The 16,769-nt window shown below is 48.5% G+C and overlaps 1 protein-coding gene across 1 annotated transcript in view; it reads right to left on the bottom strand.

Moving 5' to 3' along the window:
• The window catches only part of TG (thyroglobulin), a 234,211-nt gene extending 217,656 nt beyond the window's left edge, over window positions 1-16,555 (bottom strand). Inside the window, exons 1-8 of the mRNA XM_065903111.1 lie at window positions 16,489-16,555; window positions 15,450-15,558; window positions 14,905-15,002; window positions 13,338-13,541; window positions 12,506-12,665; window positions 4,702-4,808; window positions 4,117-4,260; window positions 3,747-3,932 (exon numbers count right to left, since the gene is read on the bottom strand). Coding sequence (XP_065759183.1) covers window positions 3,747-3,932; window positions 4,117-4,260; window positions 4,702-4,808; window positions 12,506-12,665; window positions 13,338-13,541; window positions 14,905-15,002; window positions 15,450-15,558; window positions 16,489-16,555 — 1,075 coding nt within the window. The remainder of the gene's footprint in view (window positions 1-3,746; window positions 3,933-4,116; window positions 4,261-4,701; window positions 4,809-12,505; window positions 12,666-13,337; window positions 13,542-14,904; window positions 15,003-15,449; window positions 15,559-16,488) is intronic.
• Window positions 16,556-16,769: the final 214 nt, after the last annotated feature.

Below are 16,769 nucleotides of genomic sequence, written 5' to 3'. Positions count from 1 at the left end.
TTTGTTATGTAGTGTTACCAAGGCAAAGAAAAAATCAGATATTGGTTTCTTGTGGCACTTGTTTCCATGGTAATGAGACTGATACATCAGATGGAAAAAGTAGAATATATATAAATATGATCTATGCATTTGGAAGTACTTTTGGTTTTAATGTGGAAGACCAAAGATCTTCATTTTCACCTGGAATTAGGGTACAATGTTCTCTGGGTTCTAACAGAAGCAGAGTGTAATTGTAAAGGCTACCTTCAAGGCAGAGCTTTATGTTCTTTTTCTACATCTTCACACTTAGCCAATAGGATGCTACCCAACACAGTACCGAGAACTCAAAATGTTAAGTTGGAGAAATCAAATGGTTTCCCAGGAAGTTACTGAAAGAATGTCAACACATGTCTATTTTGAGGCTCTGAAAAGACTGTCCTCCTCCTTCACTGTCTCACATCTTGCTGAGCCATCCAGCTCACCCCAAGTGGGAGCTGATGAGTGCGCCTGGACTCCTCCCGCTCCACCGCTAACACCCCTCAGGGTCTCACTGTAAGGAGGAACAGAGTCTGATGCAATGCCTGGCCATCTGTCTCAAGTTCACACACTTCTCCCCAGCCCACTGCGTCTGCTTCAGTACTACTTCCTGTCCTGGGCTGAATAGTGTCTCCCTAGAATTCACATCCTTCCTGGACCCTGAGAATGTGATCTTCTATGGATGTAGGGCCATTGTAGGTGTAATTAGTTAACATGGGGTCACACTAGGGTAAGGCAGCATGCTCAGTCACTCAGTAGTATCCGACTCTTTTCAACCACAGGTACAGTAGCCTACCAGGCTCCTCAGTCCGTGGGATTTTCCAGGCAAGAATACTGGAGTGGGTTGCCATTCCCTTCTCCAGGGGATCTTCCTGAACCAGGGATCAAACCTACGTTTCTTGCGTCTCCTGCATCTCCTGCTTTGGTGGGTGGATTCTTTACCACCAGCGCCACCTGGGAAGTCCATACTAAAGTGGCTCTTAATCCTTTATGACTGGTGTCATTACAAGAGGAGGAGACACAGAGGCAGACAAACAAAGCAGACAGCCGTTTGACGGCAGAGGCAGAGTGTGGAGTTCTGCAGTCACAAGCCAAGGAAGGCCAAAGATTGTTGGTGTAAAACAGAACAAAATAATGCTACTTGCAGTCACATGGAGGAACTAGAGTATGACCAACTAGAGAGGGCTGTATTGAGCGAAGTAACTCAGACAGAGGAGGACAAATATCACATATTGTTTATAGATGAAATCTAAAAATGGGTTCAAATGAACTTACACACAAAGCATAAATAAAAAGAGTTACAGATATAGAAAACAAATTTAAGGTTACTAGAGGGTGGGAGGTGCTGCAAAAGGATAAATTGTGAGACTGGGATGGACACATACGCGGCTCATGGTTTCGTCGCTGAGTCCTGTCCAACCCTTGCAGCCCCGTGGACGATGGCCACCAGGCTCCTCTGTCCATAGGGCTCCCCAGGCAGGAATAATAGAGTGGGTTGCGATTTCCTCCTCCTCCAGGGCATCTTCCCAACCCAGGGATCGAACCCGGCTCTCCTGCTTTGCAGGCAGATTCTTAACCGACTGAGCCTCCAGGGAAGCCCGATATATACACACTACTACATATAAAACGGATAACTAATAAGGATGCACTGTATAGCACAAGGAACCGTCCTCAATACTCTGTAGTGACCTATATGGGAAAATAATCTAAAACGGAGAAGGTATATGTATAAATGATTCACTTTTCCATACACTTGAAACTAACACAGCATTGTAAATCAACTACACTCAAATAAAAACTTTTTTAAAAAAGAAAATAAAACAACGAAGTTTCTGGCTGAAAAAACAAAAACAAAAAAGATTGTTGGTGACTACCACAACCAGGAAGAAACAAGGATTTTCTCCTGAAGCCTTCGGAGCAAGCACTGCCATGCTGATACATTGATTTTAGACGTCCAGCCTTTAGAAGCGCGCAAGAATACATTTCTGCTGTTCTAAGCCATTCCATGGGTGGTAATTCGCTACAGTCACCCCAGGAAAATAATACATGCCACTCATCTCTCTTCAGGACACCACAATGACCTTTAAATGCCTACTGCCTGCAGCCTGACGCTCCTGTTCAATCTCTCCTCCAAAATGCCTGGGCTGCCTTTCCACACAACTCACACAGGGCACTCCCCAGCTTCAAAGCCCTCAACAGCTTCTCTGAAAACTGGAGGATGTAGCCCCCAAGGCTCTGCTTGATATGAAAGACCTCATGACCCCTGCCTTTCAGAGTCCCCACCCAAAACAGGAGCTTCCCAGCTGTCTCAGTGGTAAAGAATCCACCTTCCTAATGCAGGAGAATTAGGTTCGATCCTGGGTTGGGAAGATCGCCTGGGAGAGGAAATGGCAACTCACTCCAGTATTCTTGTTTGGGAAATCCCATGGACAGAGGCGCCTGGAGGGTTATCGTCCATGGGATCGCAAGAGTCGGACATGACTGAGCTCCCATGCGCGCACACACACACACACACACACACACACACACACACACACACACACACACACACCCCAAACATGTTCCAGCAAGTTTTTTATCTCTATCCTTCTCGCAGACTCCGTGTTCCTTAGCACATGTGAAAGTCCCTCAGTCCTGTTCATTGGCACACCAAGCCTGTCACAGATTTTCCTTGACTAGGATGGAATGACCTCCTGTTAAACTCATCATAAGTTTAAAATATCACTAAGTCAAAAACACTTTGAATTCCTAACACCATAGTGTAGCCCCACCTACCTTAAACTCCCTCAGAACACTTACAATAGCATACAGCTGGGTAAGATCATCTGAACACCAAGCCCATTTTGTAATAAAGTTTCAAATATCTCACAAGTTTTTGGTGGGGGAGTCCCACACATGCAACTTGCAGGATCTTAGTTGCCCAATCAGGGATTGAACCTGGGCCCCAGTGGGGTGCCAGATCCTAACCACTGGACTGCCAGGGAGTTATTGAATAGCTGTCCTGAAAGAGGAGAATGGAATAGCTGTCTGGGTACAGAATTGTCCTGAGTGTATGGGGTACAATTGTGTGGCTGAGTGGGAGCTGCGGCTCACTGCCACTGGTCAGCATCATGACAAAGCTTCATGCCACATATCGCCAGGCCAGGAAATGTTCAAGATTCAAAGCACTGTTTCTATTGAACACGTATCACGTTTGCACTGTCAGGAAGTCTAAAAATTGTAAGTCAAGCCACTGTTAAGTCAGGCCCCATCCGTATTTATGTCCCTATAATTTTGCTTCCCCAGCTCTGACTCTAGTGAACACCTGTCTTTATTTTCTTCCTTCAGGAAACATCTTTAGTTTAGAAGACGGTCATCAAGCGTCACCTCTGCCATGAAGCCCTCCTGGATGCCTCCCTGCCTTACAGGCACAGATAAAATTGACCCCCTGCTGCCCTGCGCTCCTAGAGCTACCAGCACACACTTCTCTCGTGGCACCCGTACCCTTAATTCTCTCCTCTCCTACCATTCTCTGAGCTCCCTGAGGAAGCAACCATGTCTGACACGGGACGAGAAATATATTAGAAATTAATAATGATACATGGGCTTCCATCCTGTTGAACTTGAAGGGTCTGTGGGGCACCCCTGGGGGCCAGTGGAATGAATGTGTTCTGGAAAGGTCAGTCTGGAGAGACCGATACAGTAACTTGACCTGATGAGAACAAGGGAGGAGGCTTGGAGAGGACACCCACCACAGGACGGAGGTTCCCCTCGCTGCCGCGTCCCCGGGAGCTCCTGCCCCCGGCTGTCCACACACCAGCACGGCCCTCCCCCCTGGCACTGTACCGCCTGGTACTCCCCGTCCAGGCGGCAGCTTGGTACAAAGGGGTGGCGGAAGCTGGTGGCTGCAAACCGCTCCACTTCACATTTCGTGGGGCCTACAAGAGATCCAGGCAGAAGAGGCAGGGCGGTTAGTGTGTTTACAGCACGCATTCTGGATGCTGGTAAAGTCAATTCAATCCCCATGCCCGCTTTGATAGGATAGCCATGGAGGCTTCAGGGACATGAAAACCAAGAGGTTTCCTCCTAGCAGAAACACATCGGCCTCCAGCTTGTACTCACATCGGAATCTGCCGGAGATGACCAGTTGCACTGCTAGGAACCGTCTCTGCAATATCCGGTACAGAGTGGTCTCAGCGAAGGTAGAAGCAAGGTCCAGGCCGGCAAAGACGGTGTCGTAAATTTCATCAAGTAACAACTCCAAACCTGAGCCAAGAAAACAAGTGTTTGGAGGGATGGGTTCACTCAGAAAGGAGGCCCTGACCTCACCACCATGCAAACAGATGTAAAGAGGCTAGAGCCCCCAGCGGGCATCATTGCACTTTGCGTCTGAACCAGGTTTCCAAAGTCAGGGTGGCTCTGTGTGGTTGCACAGGTTGTTCACAGCACAAGGGCACACAGCTGAGAGAGTGAGGGAAGGAAATCCATCCCGGGTACCACTCGCCAAGCTCGGAGCTGCATCTGCTCAGAGGGGGCTGATGGGGGTAACTCTTCCCGCAAAGGCGCCACGTGGATGAGCAGCAGCTGTATTCAAAGTACCTCCTTGGAGGCCTGTGAAGGCTGTGCCCTCTTCCAACCCGGGACAGCCCAGCTGCTCTTTCTGCTTTACCGGGAGCGACACTGAGGCTCTCAGGGGAACGTGCTTACCTGTCTCAGCCAGTTCCCGCCCTTGGCTATCCGCACAGTAACAATACCCAGACACCTCTGGAAACCTGCTCCGGAAGGAACTGAAGGTCACAAATGCATCTGGGAACCTGCAAGACAGTGGGATTCATGGTCACCGTCTCATACAAGGCAAGTCATCACAACCTCTTCCAGTAGAAATAAATGAATGTGGCCTCGTCCCATCTGAGGATGAGATTGGATGGCATCGCTGACTCAATGGACTTGAATTTGAGCAAACTCCAGGGGAAAATAGAGGACAGAGGAGCCTGGCGAGCTGCAGTCCACGGGGTCACAAGAGTCAGACATGACTTGGTAACTGGAAAGCAGCAGCCGCAGCAACAATTTCATCCGGGGACAAGAGCCGTCGCCTCTGTGTTCACGCCGTTCACCCCACGCTTCCTGCAGTAGACGTGCTTTTTCTCTGAATTGGCTTTCCCTGGCCAGAGTGAGGCTGGCCAGATGACAGTGCTTGACTGTCATCTACCAATTAGTGTTTTTCTCACTCGTGGGCTTTGACCAATTTATGCCCAAGCGGGTGTCTCACAGGATCAGGCAGAAAACAGTTAATCAGCATTGCATTAAAGAGTTCCTTTACTAGAGTAGAACTCTCGAGACTAAGGGCCAAGTGTGTTTTACAAACATATGGTACACATTGCAGATGATCTCATTTGGGGAGATCACATGACTTCAGAGCCCTTTACGACTTCTCAAGAGCTGGAAAAGAAGCCAGGCTCCACCACGGGAAATTCTTATGTAGGACATTTCCCAGTCCCATAGTCGAAGAAAACACCAAATCACTGTGACATCACTAACAAGGGCTATGCATCATTTCCATAAGACGAGGGAAAAGATGCCAAAATGACGCGTAGCCCAACAATTGCTACAAGGAACTAATTGGCTGGGCTACCCATCCTAGAAGTAATTTGATGCTCAGGTGATAAAAAGTTGTACCCACGTGCAATGACATAGCAGCCAGAGAGGAGTTGCTATCTCTATGTAACACTGAGAAATTAGTTTTTATGCTCCATATAGCACTATGAAAACAAGCATAGTATGTTTCCACCTGTATCTGGAAATATATTCCCAACCAAAAAATTAGAAGAAGTATAATAGCAGCTCTCTGCACAGAAAGGTCTATTGCTGTGCAATATATTCTAGGAAAGTGTTGAAGACAACCTTAATGTCCAAAGCTATGAAAATTTAAAGTGAATTATGGTAAATCCCCTAAATGAATGCATGCATAACATTATGTAAAAAGGGTAGACTACAAAATGGCATGTGCATACACTACAATTGTTCCTATGCAAATGAACCAGAATTGGAAGGGAATATATTTCCAGGAACTTTTCAGAACCTCAACACAGGGTGCACATGTAGTAGTTAATCTGAAAGGAAATGAACACACAAAACAAAACTTACATACATACTATAGAATTGTGGATTTTTTCCATATGGTTGGTCTGTGATTATGCGTACATGGGTTAAATTAAAAAGAACGTTACAGTCAGCGAACTGCATGAGTATGAGTGTGCGTCACTCAGTCGTGTCCAACTCTTCAAGACCCCACGGATTGGAGCCCACCACGCTGCTCTATCCGTGCAATTTCCGAGGCAAAAACACTGGAGTGGGTTGCCATTTCCTGCTCTAGTAAGTTGCATAATAGAAGCTAAAGACACACGTGGCCCAGTTGCTCACACTGACTGGAGGAATATGACAGAAGTTCCTTCATTGGAACCTGGGATAAATTCAATTCTAAACATGTTAAAACAGTACGATAATCACCTCCCTTAATTAAGCATTACTTTGTAAAAGACAATCAGCAAAATGTTTAGTAGACATTGACTCGTTTAATCCACTTAACTGTCCTAAAAACCAGGTGGTATTTTTTTTTGCGTGTGCCCATTTTAGAGGTTAAAGAAGTGAGGTATGTTGGCCACCATGTAACGTAGTGGTGGGAGCTGGAGTTCAAAGCCAGGCTGTCACCACCAAGCGACCTGTTAGTGCTCGGCTGCTCCCCATTCCTGCCCCATCTCCCGAGAAGCAGTCCTCTGCTCCGACACTCTTCCCTCTCTGCTGGATCCTGGGGTTTCCTGGCATCTAACAGACAGTGATGGGGCTCCCGGCTGGCCCAAAGTTCTACAAGCCTTTCCAGCATGAGGCACAGGAAGTTTAAACCACTCAAGTCCCACATTCCACCAATTCAACCCAAAGACCCACCTCGACCTTCATCTAAAGGAAGAGGATGCTTCCCTTTTGTTGAATGAAAAGCAACATCTCAGGATGATGATCAAAGAGTCCTCAAGAAGGAAAACTGTAGTGGAGGGGGAAATGATGGCGTTTCTGCATTTACGCTCAGGTTGTGGCCAACACCGAGTTAAAGAAATCACAAATAAGGCTCCGTGAAATATAATATCAGTTCCAAGCAGGCGTCTGGCCTTGCCCACCTGCACCGCAGGATTCATGCCCCTGGACTCAAGTAGCCAGCACCCTTACTCAATCAGATGCTCCCACCCCCCTCATGGCTGGTCCCTCCGGATACCAGCCCTTGATGAAGACCAGCAGATCCCTCCTCAAAATCAAGAGCTGTGATAACTCCCACAACGCCCGGGGCAATGCAGACCCCTGCAGAGGGCCCAGTGAGCACAACAGGAAATGATGAGTCCATGAGGGTACACACAGTCACTCTCATGCTCAGGTAACCAGGCCCCTTTACTGCATGGTAAGATGCATCAGCTCCTTCTCATTGGGTCATCTGTGTAGCAGGAGTTCCCAGTGCATTTGAAAGAGTTGGATGAGCTCTGTCACTAAGAACAAGTGCTGATAAAAAGACCAGTTGGTGGAGTCTTACCTCGGGTCACTAAGGTTTGATGATGACATATCAAGCCTTAACCAGGGTTACTTATCCAGAATGCACTTCCCTAGCCAATGGTTAGATGAGGGCCTTGTGAAAGATGAGGAAAGGGGCAGAAGGACTAGCAAAGCTTACTCCCCACCATGACGTGGTTTTTTTCCTAAATTCACCAGCCAAATGGGTGTAGTTAGCAGCTGCTTTTTTCAAGGGGAAAAGGATCTGCTTCAAATGGGCAAAAACTGTGGTCAAGTTCAAGCATAAATCATCACCCAACACATCAAGAACCCACAACAAACAGGCTGGCAAGCGAGGCTTCAGGCTCCTTGCGGCCCCATGGAAATGGGTCAACTGCCCTGCACCACTTCTGCGTGTGAATTTCCCAAAGACGTCTCTTCAGATTCAATATTTCAAAAGCAAATTTGTGACTTTTCCTTTCCAGACTCTTCCTCTACCAGCCAGCCAGAAACCAGACCTAGGAGTCATCCTTGACTTTTTCTCTCTCTCACCCTTCTTATCTGTTCCTTCCCCAAGTTCCATGAATCCCAAGTCAATATTTCTCCATCAATCCCGCTCCATCCCACCATCGCCCACTCCATCACCTGCTGTGGTTCAAGCTGACAGCCCCTCTCACCTGCAATACTATAGTGGCCTCCAAACTTATAGAGTCACCCCTAGGCAACCACTCTGCTCTTCCTTGACTGCAATCCATTCTTTTTAAAATCCAAGTCTGCTGGTTCATGAGATATCTCCAACCCTCAACCAGCTTTAAAATTCTTGATGCAATATTCGGGACACACTTAAACTGAAAAATTGCTCCTTGCTTATTTGAAATTCAAGTATCACTGGCCATCTGGCATTTTTTCATCTAACAGCCATCCAGGGTACTATGTCTAGACTCTCCACATAGCCTCCAGGGCTCCTGACACTTTGCCCAGTGGAGACGCTGGGGCTGGCACTGCCCAGGTCCGCTTATCAGAAAATTCCTGAGCATGGCTGGGCTTCCAGTAACTAACTACCTGACCCTTCCCATGACCTTCTTAAATCAGAATTCGCTCAGAGACATGCTTTCTTACATAAAAGAAAAGCTCCCATTTCAGGGGTAAACGTTTTTTTGGTTCTTTAACAATAGACGCTTAGTCCTGAACTTTTGTCTTTAATTCGACTGCCCTCTGGTGGACAAAGCTGTGAATTGCGCCTCAAGCAGGCACCTGCAAGAAGTTCTTTGAGAATTGTAGGTATATGCAATATGCCAGCAAATTTGGAAAACTCAGCAGTGGCCACAGGACTGGAAAAGGTCAGTTTTCATTCCAATCCCAAAGAAAGGCAATGCCAAAGAATATTCAAGCTACCGCACAATTACATTCATGTCATATGCTAGCAAAGTAATGCTTAAAATTCTCCAAGCGAGGCTTCAACATTTTGTGAACCGAGAAATTCCAGATATTCTAGCTGGATTTAGAAAAGTGAGAGAAACTAGAGATCAAATTGCCAAAATCTGTTGAATCATCGAAAAAACAAGAGGGTTCCAGAAAAAAAAATCTACTTCCGCTTTATTGACTACACCAAAGCTTTTGACTGTGTGGATCAATCACAACAAACTGTGGAAAATTTGTAAAGAGATGGGAATACCAGACCACCTTATCTGCCTCCTGAGAAATCTGTATGCAGGCCAGGAAGCAACAGAACTGGACATGGAACAATGGACTGGTTCCAAATTGGGAAAGGAGTCCATCAAGGCTGTATATTGTCACCCTGCTTATTTAACTTATATGCAGAGTACATCATGCAAAATGCTGGGCTGAATGAAGGATAAGCTGGAATCAAGATTGCCAGGAGAAATATCAATAACCTCAGATATGTAGATGATACCACCCTTATGGCAGAAAGCGAAGAAGAACTAAAGAGCCTCTTGATGAAAGTGAAAGAGGAGAGTGAAAAAGCCTGGCTTAAAACTCAACATTCAAAAAACTAAGATCATGGCATCCGGTCCCAGCACTTCATGGCAAATAGATGCGGAAACAATGGAAACAGTGACAGACTTTATTTTCTTGGGCTCCAAAATCACAGCAGATGGTGATTGCAGCCATGAAATTAAAAGATGCTTGCTCCTTGGAAGAAAAGCTATGATCAACCTAGACAGTATATTAAAAAGCAGAGACATTACTCTGCCAACAAAGGTCCCCATAATCAAAGCTATGGTTTTTCCAGTAGTCATGTATGGATGTGAGAGTTGGACTATAAAGAAAGCTGAGCACCGGAAGAATTGATACTTTTGAACTGTGACATTGGAGAAGACTCTTGAGAGTCCCTTAGACTGCAAGGAGATCCAACCAGTCAATCCTCAAGGAAATCAATCCTGGATATTCATTGGAAGGGCTGATGCTGAAGCTGAAACTCCAATACTTTGGCCACATGATGGGAAGACCTGACTCACTAGAAAAGACAACCTGATGCTGGGAACGATTGAGGGCAGGAAGAGAAGAGGATGACAGAGGATGAGATGGTTGGATGGCATCACTGACTTGATGGACATGAGTTTGAGCAAGCTTCGGGAGTTGGCGATGGACAGGGAAGCCTGGCGTGCTGCAGTCCATGGGGTCACACACACGAGTCAGACACGACAGAGCGACTGAACTGAACTGAAAAGGAGCCAGACGGGTCTATAACCCACAAATTGTGCTTCCTAGGGTGGGTTCCTTAATTTCTCTTCTTCAGATTCCCCACTGTGTGCTAGAGACCATCGTTTTCCAGTTATTTTTATAAATATTGAAGTAGATGAAAAGATCCCAAATTCCAGTGTACACAGTGAGTATCCAATTGAACTTGGACTGAGCGCATATCGGTTTGCATTGCTGAGCATCAGTAAATCAGGACGTTTGGAGATTCCAATATGCACATGGGCAGGACATTGTCTAGGCCTGAGGTGGGTAAGGGAATGTAACCTACATTTGTAAAAGCTGGTGATGGATTCCCTACAGATGCATAATAATTTACCATTTTCACAGTGGTTTCATTGGCAAGGGCTCAGCAGATCTTCGCATGACTAACGAGCTGGCGTTGTCCTTACAGATGGGAACACTGAGACTCAGAAGTAAGTGACCTGTTCACTTTGCCAGCAGTGCAGAGTCAGAATGAGGGTCACAGGGCAAATGCTACGGGGCCAGACAGGTAATGCAAACAGTTGGAGCAGGAGGAGTGTGGCGCATACAGGAAGAGACCCACAGTGCGGGGCGGGGTGGGTTGCACTTGATCCAAAAAGAATCAGTTTCTTGGTTCCCTGGGACAATACATGCAGTCCCCACCCTTGTTCTTTAGAATCAAAAATTCAAAATTTTGTGTCTTGGGTTGAACATACAAAATTGCTATGTTGGACTATTTTTACCTACACAAACTTAAATTTCACAGGATTCAATTTAAAATTTCTCAGTGTTTAAAATAGTGTGCAGCTCAAATGAGACTTGTCTCTGGGACAGTACCTGGTCACAGGCTGCCGATCCATGACCCCTCTGGCACAGCCCATGGGAATTCCCTCTCTCTCTCATAGGAAAGAAACTGGTGGTTTTGAAAGCCAGACACATAAAGCCTCAGGTTCTCTAAGAGAATTCCTACCAGTATTTACAGATTAATACTATTATTTATTTTCCCTCACAGTGTTTTGATTATATCTGAAGTCTGTGCAAGCCCTGTATACTGATAAAGTCACCATATTAAATAACCAGAAGCCATCCAGTTATTTGGGCCAAGATCTATTTTTTAAAAATACCTTTTTTATATTTGTTATATAAATCTTTAAGCTTAAATAAGCTTAATAGGTGCACACATACATGCCATTTATAAGAATGCATCAATGTGGTCCACATTCTTCCTCTTCTGCTGATTCTTCTCCTGACTCCTCCTCCTTCACAGCAACCTGACCCTCAGCGTGGCTGTGAGAACCACCCAGTTTGTGCTTATTCATGTAATTCTCTGTCCTCACCTAGTCCTATACCAGGGAAGCTAATCCTATACAGACACAAGCATCATCATATAATCATATACATGCACTTAAAATTAGGACCTTTTTGCTTGTCTGTGTTCTAAAAATTAAATCTTCTTATATTACGTGCACCTTGTAGCTCACATGATATTATCGTAAGGTGCTGCAGAGCCCACTCCAAACCAACAGACACAGTCTGAGTGCATTCTGTTTAAGGGCTGCGGAAATATTTACAGTGGCTTCCCGTATCTCAGCTGGTAAAGAATCCACCTGTAATTCAGGAGACTCCAGTTCTATTCCTGGGTTGGGAAGACCCCTTGGAGAAGGGATAGGCTAAACCACTCCAGTATTCTTGGGCTTCCCTGGTGGCTCAACAGTAAGGAATCTGCCTGCAATGCCAGAGACCTGGGTTCAGTCCCTGCGTTGGGAAGACCCCCTGGAGAAGGGCATGGCAACCCACTCCAGTAGTCTTGCCTGGAGACTCCCATGGACAGAGGAGCCTGGCGGGCTGTAGCCTATGAGGTCGCAAAGAGTCGGATACGACTGAGTGACTAACCACAGCACAGCATGCTTTTATCCAGACACCCACCTTGGGTTGTCACTCACTCTGTTCCCAGTTTTTGGCCTCAATTAAAAAAAAAAAAAAAAGCAACGATGCAGTGGACATTCTAGTACATCCTAGTTACAGAATCTTCACATTTGGTGTTTTCGTCTCTGTAGGCTGGCTGGGCCAGAGGGTTCATGTATTTTAATTGAATAGCTATTGCCAGCTTGCTTTGTGGGAGACGCCATGAGCCTTCAGTCATCCGTCACGGGAGAGTGAACACGAGGCCTCTCTCAGCTCGCACGGGCTGAGTGTGTCGCACACACGCTTGCCAGCGCCCAGCCCCGCAGACAGCAGGCGCCTGGGCGGGAGACGGGAGGCGTGGCCCGCGCTGCGCACGCCGGAGGGCCCTTACCTGTTGTAGCTGTGGACCAGGTCGAAAATCATCATGTCCGTGGTGTTGACGAACTTGCACTGCACCGGCCTGAAGGCCCCGTCTGGGGAACACTGGGGTGGCGACCTGTCACCCACGCCGTGCAGGAGACGGCGGTTTCTTATCTCACAGCTCCTTGGACCTAAGCGTTTCCAAGGAAACAGTTTAAGTCTATTTACTTTTCATTGATCTTCACTGGAGTGTGGCTGCTTTACAAGGTTATGTTGGTTTCTGCGGTACAGCAGAGTCAATCAGCTCTATATTTGCATGTATTTGCATGTATTTACATACACTCCCGCCTTTGGGGATGTCCTTCCCATATAGGTCACAGAGCATTGAGTAGAGCTGACTGTACTATTGGTAGATGTTCGTTGGTCTATTTTACACATAATATCAAGAGTGTATGGGTGTCAGTTCCAACCTCCCAATTCATCCCACCACCCCCGTCTTCTCCCCCTTGGTGTCCATAGGTTTAGGAAAGAATTTCTAATTCTTCCACACGAGGAGGCGTATGTGCTTCTGCAGTCTAGATGCTTGTGTTCCTGCTACACACAGGAGAGCATTCCGAACAGGGACTAAGGCCTGATGCTCCCGGAAATCCTACTTATACTTCTTAACGATCAGCCCGTGAATACTGCGGTCCACCGCGCGGAATATCTAGAAGGGATGAAACCTTCCTAAAACGCCTTCCTTCTCGTGCTGAAGGACAGGCCCCCTGCCTTTCCTCGGGGAGCCCTGACCCCGCTTCGGTCAGGTGTGGGAGGCTGCCCAGGACCTCCGCCTCCCCCGGTGCCCCGATGCTTGTGGCACTTACACCGCGCCGGCCTCCCCCGCTGGCGGGTGCCGTACACCTCCATCCCGTCCGCGTCCACACACCAGCACTGCTCCCGCCGCAGGTCGCACTGCACGGGCGAGTAATCCCCCGAATCCTGACACTGGGGAAGGTAGGACGCGGCCGTGCTGTTGATGTAGCTACTGAGCAAAATCTGCTGCTTCTGCAGCTGGCAGAACGACAGACCTGGGGTGGCAAAGAGCGGTGTCAGAGCAGGCGGGGGGACCACGTACGGTCCGCGCCCCGGGGGACCATGCACCCTCCCTAGGGGCGGGAAGGCAGGGCGGCCCTTCCCACCACCCAAGGAGGCCCGAGAGCCGGCAGCAGCCTCTGGGCCAGTGTTCGGCCTGCCCAACTCCATATCCCAGGATTTCTTCTGGCATCCTGCAGGCCGAGCTGGGAAGGGCAGGTTTCATCGCGTCCCCTCAGTCCATGGGACACCCCACAGCCCTGCAGCTGCAGAGGTGGGGTGTGAAGGGAGCACAGGCCGGCTGTTGACATCTCGTCTGAATACGAATTTCCTGCACACCCTTGTGACCTGGGGGAGTCTTCACCCCTCCGAGCCCAACTCGCCTTCTCCATAGAATTAAAATACAACTCATGGGAAAGACCCTGATGCTGGGAAAGACTGAGGGCAAAAGGACAAAGGGATGGCAGAGCAAGGTTAGATGGCGTCACTGACTCAATGGACATGAATTTGAGCAAACTCCGGGAGACAGTGGAAGATAGAGGAGCCTGGCGTGCTGCAGTCTACAGGGTCGCAAAGATGTGGACACGACTTAGTGACTGAACAACAAGTCAACTTGAGGTGCGTGAGGACTAGTGACCCTAGTGATTGCTGCCCCTGCTCAGTACCTACTGGGGGCCAGATATCTTAACGTGCAATTTAAACCCTCACGACCGTCAGAGCTGCCCCTACAGCAGATCCCGTTACAGACCAGGAACTGGAGTTCAGTGACAGCGGGGAGCCCAGCAGAGGTCACTCAGCAGGACTGCTGGGAGTCAGCTTGCTCCCCAAGCCAGCGTGCTGGCCCCCAAAACCAGCGCTGCAACAGAGTTTTGCTCTCTTAAAGGATAACTGGTTTGAAGCTCAGTCTCACCATTTTAAGATGAGCAGCTTAAACTGACCCTTGTTATAGCTTTACTGTGACACGCTTTAAAGAGGGAACTGAGCTTCTTTGACCAATCATCATAGCAATTATTTTAACAGGAAAGTTTTTGCCTTAAGTCTCAAATCTTAGAAACATCCCAGTTGAGAAAAACACTTCCTGAGCAAGAGGGCACTTTCTGGTTTCAGAGGACTTTGAAGTCTCTTCCCTGATGCATCCTTAGCCTCAGACGTGGGGCCTGGCACAGGGGAAAGTCAGAGGCTACTTGCCAAACACATGACTTGATTGTCCCATTGATTTTCACAGCAGTCCCATAGGAGGTGGGGCCTAATTCAGAGGACGATCTGCAGCCCAGAGGGAGACTAGCCCCGGGTGCACCCGAGCCCAGGGCTCTATCCAGGCCTGAGCTGCCCCCTGCAGTTCCTCCCCTTCCTACTTACAGGCCACAGGCCGCCCGGGCTGCTGGCTACCAGGCACTTCCCTGCCATCAGCGTCCACACACCAGCAGGAGGCCCCATCCTTCCCACACTGGATGGTCCTGGGGACAGGAGCCACAGTCAGGTCCCCTTCTTCCTTTTCCTTCCCTCCACCCTTTAACTCATTTCAGTTAGAAAAAAGACGGGTGTGAAGTGTGACAGATAACTAGAGAAAGCACCTTTTCAATGCAGGGAGGAGAGGGGGCATCGGAGCGTTAGTCATTAGATCCCACCACCCCATCACCATCACCTTGTGCACCCTTATTAAAACAATTACGGTAAAAAGTTTTGTCAGGAAAGGAAGGGACGGCTGTGGTTCTTTCTGGCTGGAAGGAAGCATGGATAGGGGCCACGAGCGTCGGATGACTCAGTGCTGACGGGTCTGGGGAGCACTGCAGCAACAGTGGCCACAGGTCAGTTTTGAGGAGGAGCGTAAAGGGCAGGGAGCGGGGACAGGAAGAAGGTGGATTTTAAGGCCCCTGGGTTCGCACGGCTGGAGGAGGCCTTACTGGAAGCTGCCGTCCTCGGCGCACTGGGGGACGTAGTCTTCTCGCTTCAGGAAAGCCCTCTCCCTCTGCAGCTCGCACGGGCGGAGAGGCTGGGCGTCCACCTGGTACTCTGCACAAAGGAGGTGATGCCGCGCATGAGAGAGGACCTGCTGCCTGGATTCCAGTAATGGAGACGGGCTCGCTGGAGACACAGACCCTCTTCCGGGTTTTATTTCTAGCACCATCAGCAAGTATATTCCAAGTCACGGTTTTGCGGCTACTCACAAGTTTGACATTAACTCCCCTGACCCCCTGGGAGGTGATGTCACCATCTTACCCAGTTGGCCCTGAGACTCGGCCGGGAATGTAATCTGTTCAGGATCAGACCGTTGGCAAGAGAAGGGTTCACAGAGGACCCTTGGACTGTGCGTTCCCCAAGACCACGGTTGGGTCAGGGAACACCATAAAGGAGGTGTTCTTGAGTTTATCAAGGCACTCCTTGCAGACAGAGCACCTTCCTGGCCTCGATGGAGAATGCATGTAACGTGCAGGGGCTTATTCAGAAATCACAGTCACAACTGCTTCCTTCCCAGAGAGGAAACGGGCTGAGACTTTATCCAAAATCAACGCCAAGTGGCTGAGCTGCAGCATAATAGAACTCAGGTCTATTTCACACCATGGGTGGATTTGTGTTTTTCACTACCTGCTATTTCTCAAATACCCCATATGGACAACCTGGGACTTGAGATTGTGAAGATAATTAAAAAAAAAAATAGTCAATACCAACATTTGCTAACAGGGTGGGGTGAGGGGAACTAGAATCCAATTAGGAAGATCTAGTTTCCCGTGTCCTCTCCACCGATCACTAACTCTGTGACTTCTCAGACCTCCTGTCTCTTCATCTGAAAAGGGAAGAGTGCATAACTGACCTCGGGACAGTGTGAGGATTAAATGAGGTCACAAATGTTCCCAGGGCTTGGGGCAGATCCTGGCTAACAAGGAGCTGGCCTGAGAGGTCCCTCCTGACCCGACACTCTGAGACCACAGGGTCAGAACTCACCAAAGATGTTGGCTGACACCAAGCCGACTAAGTCCAGCAGACCGAAGACCCACAGGGCCAGGGCCATCTCGGGAGCCCTTCCAGGGACGAAGGGTCAGAAGCTGCTGCCCAGCTTAGGGCTCTGGCCAAGCAGCCTTTATAGCACCACTGTGGGCACTTAGCCCCCACCCACAGGCACTCAGGGAAGCAGCACCACCCTGTTTTCTCTGCTGGTCACTAGGAGGTCCTCCACCTGCATCTGTTCCCCTGGAGGACACTCGTGTGGCCAGTGTGGGGTGAGA

Source organism: Muntiacus reevesi, chromosome 12, assembly GCF_963930625.1.
Source record: "Muntiacus reevesi chromosome 12, mMunRee1.1, whole genome shotgun sequence".
Lineage (NCBI taxonomy): Eukaryota > Metazoa > Chordata > Mammalia > Artiodactyla > Cervidae > Muntiacus > Muntiacus reevesi.
This window is presented reverse-complemented; position numbering and strand designations above follow the sequence as displayed.